This window comes from Nerophis lumbriciformis, linkage group LG24 (assembly GCF_033978685.3).
Source record: "Nerophis lumbriciformis linkage group LG24, RoL_Nlum_v2.1, whole genome shotgun sequence".
NCBI lineage: Eukaryota > Metazoa > Chordata > Actinopteri > Syngnathiformes > Syngnathidae > Nerophis > Nerophis lumbriciformis.
In genome coordinates this window covers 35,499,665-35,507,500 of record NC_084571.2, presented here as the reverse complement: position 1 = coordinate 35,507,500, position 7,836 = coordinate 35,499,665, and the positions used below count along the sequence as shown (strand labels likewise).

General features: G+C 39.9%; 1 protein-coding gene across 1 annotated transcript in view; it reads right to left on the bottom strand.

Annotated features, from left to right (window-relative positions):
• gmip (GEM interacting protein) overlaps nt 1-7,597 on the bottom strand; it is a 57,238-nt gene extending 49,641 nt beyond the window's left edge. The window contains exon 1 of the mRNA XM_061982039.2: nt 7,163-7,597. Coding sequence (XP_061838023.2) covers nt 7,163-7,208 — 46 coding nt within the window. The 5' untranslated portion in view covers nt 7,209-7,597. The remainder of the gene's footprint in view (nt 1-7,162) is intronic.
• Nucleotides 7,598-7,836: the final 239 nt, after the last annotated feature.

Sequence of the window (7,836 nt, the reverse complement as noted above, 5' to 3'; positions counted from 1 at the left end):
CTGTCCAGAGTCGGGACCCAGGGTGGACCGCTCGCCTGTGCATCGGTTGGGGACATCTCTGCGCTGCTGACCCGTCTCCGCTCGGGATGGTCTCCTGCTGGCCCCACTACGGACTGGACTCTCACTATTATGTTAGATCCACTAAGGACTGGACTCTCACTATTATGTTAGATCCACCATGGACTGGACTCTCACTATTATGTTAGATCCACTATGGACTGGACTCTTACTATTATGTTAGATCCACTATGGACTGGACTCTCACTATTATGTTAGATCCACTATGGACTGGACTCTCACACTATTATGTTAGATCCACTATGGACTGGACTCTCTCACTATTATGTTAGATCCACTAAGGACTGGACTCTCACTATTATGTTAGATCCACCATGGACTGGACTCTTACTATTATGTTAGATCCACTATGGACTGGACTCTCACTATTATGTTAGATCCACTATGGACTGGACTCTTACTATTATGTTAGATCCACTATGGACTGGACTCTCACTATTATGTTAGATCCACTATGGACTGGACTCTCACACTATTATGTTAGATCCACTATGGACTGGACTCTCACTATTATGTTAGATCCACTATGGACTGGACTCTCACTATTATGTTGGATCCACTATGGACTGGACTCTCACTATTATGTTAGATCCACTATGGACTGGACTTTCACAATATTATGTCAGACCCACTCAACGTCCATTGCATCCGGTCTCCCCTAGAGCAGTGGTCCCCAAGGAAAAAAAAAAAAAAAGGAAAAAAAAAAAAAATACAAAAGTTTTTTTATTTTATTTTATTAAATCAACATAAAAACACAATATATACACTATATATCATTGCATATCAATACAGTCTGCAGGGATACAGTCCGTAAGCACACATGATTGTATTTCTTTATTTAAAAAAAATTAAAAAAAATTAAAAAAAATCACCCCCCCCCCCCCTCCGGTCCGTGGGACAAATTTTCAAGCGTTGGGGCAGCTACAAAAAGGTTGGGGACCACTGCCCTAGAGGAGACCGGATGCAATGGATGCCGATAGGGAGAAGTTTTTATTTACACGATGAGTCGGGTGTGTCTTGACCTCCGCCGAACCCCTGAGCCCGACTCCCCGAAACCCCTAGGGTTCGATCGAACCCAGGTTGAGAACCACTGGTGTAAACAGAGCGATGTCCCCATTAAGTAAGCATTGCCAGAACCCACCCACCCACCCACACCCACACACACACACACACACACACACACACACACATACATACATGTCTTGTCTACTTTGTGTGGACCCACATTTATATGGGTTGTACTTGTATAGCGCTTTTCTACCTTCAAGGTACTCAAAGCGCTTTGACACTACTTCCACATTTACCCATTCACACACACATTCACACACTGATTTGGTCAGTAGGTTGTGAGGGCCCCCCTTTCCACTATAGCTAGAATGATGAAAAATATATATCTAGCACTAGATGGGAGTAGAGAGTTGCAACCTCACTTCAGAATGCAAAAAAAGTAAAAACAAATATTTTACTTTTGTAGTTGTGAGGACCGACCGCTGTTGCTAGGTAGATTTGACCATACACACATAGTAGTAAGTTCTGTGAGTTGGCCCTTTTTAAAGGACAGCAAAGTACTCAATGAAGGTAACTCATCTAAATTGAAAATAAATCATATCTTGCTAATTGCTCAACTTATTTTCATTCAGTTTACATTATTGTAGAAATGTACAAAACATGTACCGCATACTTGCCAACCTTGAGACCTCCGATTTCGGGAGGTGGGGGGTGAGGGGTGGGGGATAGGGGGCGGGGTTAAGAGGGGAGGAGTATATTTACAGCTAGAATTCACCAAGTCAAGTATTTCATATATATATATATATATATATATATATATATATATATATATATATATATATATATATATAAGAAATACTTGACTTTCAGTGAATTCTAGCTATATATATATATTTATTTTATTATATATATATATATATATATATATATATATATATATATATATATATATATAAAAGAAATACTTGCATTTCAGTGTTCATTTATTTACACATATACACACACATAACACTCATCTACTCATTGTTGAGTTAAGGGTTGAATTGTCCATCCTTGTTCTATTCTCTGTCACTATTTTTCTAACCATGCTGAACACCCTTTCGCAGGTACCCAGAAAGGTTTCGAGTACCACCAAAAAAACTGAATCTCTGAAGACAGTATAAAAATCTGTGTTAAAGGTGTACAAATACTGTTTGTATAATAAGCATGTTATTTGTTTTACAAATGAGGGTTCAGTACTAAAAAAAAAAATTAAAAAAAAAAGTTTTTTAATTGAGCTGCTGCATTTTTTGGTTGGGTTGTTTATTTATTTTGAGTAACTTCTATACATTTCTAAAAGGGGAATAATGTAATAGAGTGATCTATGTTTGTCTGTTGCCATCTCCTGGTGAATGTTGGCTATAGCGTACTGGGGTTACTTTTTGGTTGGCCAACGATTTACGTGGTGTTGCGCACCTGACGTCACTCAGGTCCGCATGGAGCTGGAGGGGGCGTGGCTTCCAGCTCCGCCTGAATTTCGGGAGATTTTCGGGAGAAAATTTGTCCCGGGAGGTTTTCGGGAGAGGCGCTGAATTTCGGGAGTCTCCCGGAAAATCCGGGAGGGTTGGCAAGTATGATGTACCGTATTTTTCGGACTATAAGTCGCAGTTTTTTTCATAGTTTGGCCGGGGGTGCGACTTATACTCAGGAGCGACTTATGTGTGAAATTATTAGCACATTACCGTAAAATGTCCAATAATATTATTTATCTCATTCACGTAAGAGACTAGACGTATACGATTTCATGGGATTTAGCGATTAGGAGTGACAGATTGTTTGGTAAACATATAGCATGTTCTATATGTTATAGTTATTTGAATGACTCTTACCATAATATGTTACGTTAACATACCAGTTGGTTATTTATGCCTCATATAAGGTACACTTATTTAGCCTGTTGTTCACTATTCTTTATTTATTAGGGACCGCAATGTCCCTTTGGGACAGAGGACCCTATTGTATTTCGTCCGTTTTATTATTATCAATCCGCCTCCTCTTTGAGCTGTAATTTGACCCCCTTAACATGCTTCAAAACTCATCATATTTGACACACACATCAGGACTGGCAAAAATTGCCATCTAATAAAAAAAACAAAAAACAACCAAAACTCAAAATTGCGCTCTAGCGCCCCCTAGGAAAAAACACAAACAAACTGCTTGTAACTTCCGTTAGAAATGTCGTAGAGACATGAAACAAAAACCTCTATGTAGGTCTGACTTAAACCTAGATTTCATACACTGACATCTTTCAGCAAAAATCAACAGGAAGTTGGCAATTCCCCCTTCAAAACAAAAAGTTAGTAAAAACAGTCACTTTTGCCTCTTTGAGCTGTAATTTGACCCCCCTTAACATGCTTCAAAACTCACCAAACTAGACACACACATCAGGACTGGCAAAAATTGCGATCTAATAAAAAACCCAACCCCAAAACTCAAAATTGCGCTCTAGCGCCCCCTAGGAAGAAAACACAGACACAACTGCTCCTAGGAAGAAAACTCAAGACAAAACTGCTTGTAACTTCCAGTAGGAATGTCTTGGAGACATGAAATCAAAATCTCTATGTCGGTCTCACTTAGACCTACATTTCATATATTGACAACCCTCAGCAAAAATCAACAGGAAGTTTGCAATTTCCCCTTCAAAACAAAAAGTTAGTAAAAACAGTCACTTTTGCCTCTTTGAGCTGTAATTTGACCCCCCTTAACATGCTTCAAAACTCACCAAACTAGACACACACATCAGGACTGGCAAAAATTGCGATCTAATAAAAAACCCAACCCCAAAACTCAAAATTGCGCTCTAGCGCCCCCTAGGAAGAAAACACAGACACAACTGCTCCTAGGAAGAAAACTCAAGACAAAACTGCTTGTAACATCCAGTAGGAATGTCTTGGAGACATGAAATCAAAATTTCTATGTAGGTCTCACTTAGACCTACATTTCATATATTGACAACCCTCAGCAAAAATCAACAGGAAGTTTGCAATTTCCCCTTCAAAACAAAAAGTTAGTAAAAACAGTCACTTTTGCCTCTTTGAGCTGTAATTTGACCCCCCTTAACATGCTTCAAAACTCACCAAACTAGACACACACATCAGGACTGGCAAAAATTGCGATCTAATAAAAAACCCAACCCCAAAACTCAAAATTGCGCTCTAGCGCCCCCTAGGAAGAAAACACAGACACAACTGCTCCTAGGAAGAAAACTCAAGACAAAACTGCTTGTAACTTCCAGTAGGAATGTCTTGGAGACATGAAATCAAAATCTCTATGTCGGTCTCACTTAGACCTACATTTCATATATTGACAACCCTCAGCAAAAATCAACAGGAAGTTTGCAATTCCCCCTTCAAAACAAAAAGTTAGTAAAAACAGTCACTTTTGCCTCTTTGAGCTGTAATTTGACCCCCCTTAACATGCTTCAAAACTCACCAAACTAGACACACACATCAGGACTGGCAAAAATAGCGATCTAATAAAAAACCCAACCCCAAAACTCAAAATTGCGCTCTAGCGCCCCCTAGGAAGAAAACACAGACACAACTGCTCCTAGGAAGAAAACTCAAGACAAAACTGCTTGTAACTTCCAGTAGGAATGTCTTGGAGACATGAAATCAAAATCTCTATGTCGGTCTCACTTAGACCTACATTTCATATATTGACAACCCTCAGCAAAAATCAACAGGAAGTTTGCAATTTCCCCTTCAAAACAAAAAGTTAGTAAAAACAGTCACTTTTGCCTCTTTGAGCTGTAATTTGACCCCCCTTAACATGCTTCAAAACTCACCAAACTAGACACACACATCAGGACTGGCAAAAATTGCGATCTAATAAAAAACCCAACCCCAAAACTCAAAATTGCGCTCTAGCGCCCCCTAGGAATAAAACACAGACACAACTGCTCCTAGGAAGAAAACTCAAGACAAAACTGCTTGTAACTTCCAGTAGGAATGTCTTGGAGACATGAAATCAAAATCTCTATGTCGGTCTCACTTAGACCTACATTTCATATATTGACAACCCTCAGCAAAAATCAACAGGAAGTTTGCAATTCCCCCTTCAAAACAAAAAGTTAGTAAAAACAGTCACTTTTGCCTCTTTGAGCTGTAATTTGAACCCCCTTAACATGCTTCAAAACTCACCAAACTAGACACACACATCAGGACTGGCAAAAATTGCGATCTAATAAAAAACCCAACCCCAAAACTCAAAATTGCGCTCTAGCGCCCCCTAGGAAGAAAACACAGACACAACTGCTCCTAGGAAGAAAACTCAAGACAAAACTGCTTGTAACTTCCAGTAGGAATGTCTTGGAGACATGAAATCAAAATCTCTATGTCGGTCTCACTTAGACCTACATTTCATATATTGACAACCCTCAGCAAAAATCAACAGGAAGTTTGCAATTCCCCCTTCAAAACAAAAAGTTAGTAAAAACAGTCACTTTTGCCTCTTTGAGCTGTAATTTGAACCCCCTTAACATGCTTCAAAACTCACCAAACTAGACACACACATCAGGACTGGCAAAAATTGCGATCTAATAAAAAACCCAACCCCAAAACTCAAAATTGCGCTCTAGCGCCCCCTAGGAAGAAAACACAGACACAACTGCTCCTAGGAAGAAAACTCAAGACAAAACTGCTTGTAACTTCCAGTAGGAATGTCTTGGAGACATGAAATCAAAATCTCTATGTCGGTCTCACTTAGACCTACATTTCATATATTGACAACCCTCAGCAAAAATCAACAGGAAGTTTGCAATTTCCCCTTCAAAACAAAAAGTTAGTAAAAACAGTCACTTTTGCCTCTTTGAGCTGTAATTTGACCCCCCTTAACATGCTTCAAAACTCACCAAACTAGACACACACATCAGGACTGGCAAAAATTGCGATCTAATAAAAAACCCAACCCCAAAACTCAAAATTGCGCTCTAGCGCCCCCTAGGAAGAAAACACAGACACAACTGCTCCTAGGAAGAAAACTCAGACAAAACTGCCTGTAACTTCCAGTAGGAATGTCTTGGAGACATGAAATCAAAATCTCTATGTCGGTCTCACTTAGACCTACATTTCATATATTGACAACCCTCAGCAAAAATCAACAGGAAGTTTGCAATTTCCCCTTCGAAACAAACATTTTGTAAAAACCGGTCACCTTTTTTTCAAACATTATCTCCTCTGAGCGCGTTTGTCGTGTCGGCTTCAAACTAGCACAGGAGAGAGATTGAACCCTTCTGATTGAAAGTTGACCAAAGAGTTTTAATTACTGCTCCGGTTTGGATTTTATGTGCCGTCAAAGTCGGTCCCGTCCATCGCTGCTTGCAGCTTTAATTTTAAATTGCCTTTCAAGTGTCTATTCTTGGTGTTGGCTTTTATCAAATAAAGTTCCCGAAAAAATGCGATTTATACTCCAGTGCGACTTATATATGCTTTTTTTCCTTCTTTATTATGCATTTTTGGCAGGTGCGACTTATACTCCGAAAAATACGGTACTACATATACAAATGTATGTACATAATAAGTAGAAAATGAAACATACACAAAATGTGTACATAAATACATAGAGTACAGTATACAGACACACACAAGGGTATAAGAATAGTTCAAAACAGTTGGCCAGAGATTGAACTTGGAACCCTCAACCTGGACACCGACGTTTGAAAAAAAAACCTCGGCTGTGAGAGAACATCACAGATAACGACAATTTCCAACACAACTGTTGCGACAAACGAGAACAAGCAACTTCTTTTGTCTCCTCGGTGGTGAACCGCATCCTGTTTGCAGTTGCTGCCTTCTCATCAACTCACGGATTCATATTCAACTATTTTTAGATATAACGGGTCCCCGTGCTGCGCGTTTATCTCAAGAGGAACTGGTGGCTATTTTGCAGATGACTGCTGTTCAAAATGTAACACTTGAAAAAAGGAACATTTTCAGGAAGTTTGACAATGAGGATGTTGCAGACTGTTTGACATTCACAGCAAGAATATTATTGCATTTAACACACATCAAGGGAAGCAAACACAAATATAACTCACCTGTAGCTGGAGACGACTCCTGACATGGCTCTTGATCCTCTTCCATTTCTTCACCTGCTGCTGCCCAACCTGACAGTTAGTTCACCGTGACGTCATGGGTGTGTGTTGAGGCGTTCACGTCTTTACAACGCCGAATCTGCTCTGCGGGGAAACGACTGGCATGGCGCTCTGAAACCGAGCCGATTGCGTCTTCCTCTTTGCTGCGTTTGTCGGCCACCATAAGAAGAGGAAGTGCCTCTCGGCGTGGCGCCGCCTTCAACCTGCTCGTGTTTTGACATTCAGAATAGCGTGCACTTTTGCAGCATCCTGCAACAGATTTAGTCAAATTCAGCGGCGGGCCGTGAGTTTCCCACCTAGGCCGTCAGTGATGTCCGACTTCAATGATTACCTCTCAGAATGCCATCTTTGATGTCACCACATGACCATTGCTGGAGAAGAACTACAAACCCGGTTTCCATATGAGTTGGGAAATTGTGTTAGATGTAAATATAAACGGAATACAATGATTTGCAAATCCTTTTCAACCCATATTCAGTTGAATATGCTACAAAGACAACATATTTGATGTTGAAACTCATAAACTTTATTTTTTTTTTGCAAATAATAATTAATTTAGAATTTCATGGCTGCAACACGTGCCAAAGTAGTTGGGAAAGGGCATGTTCACCACTGTG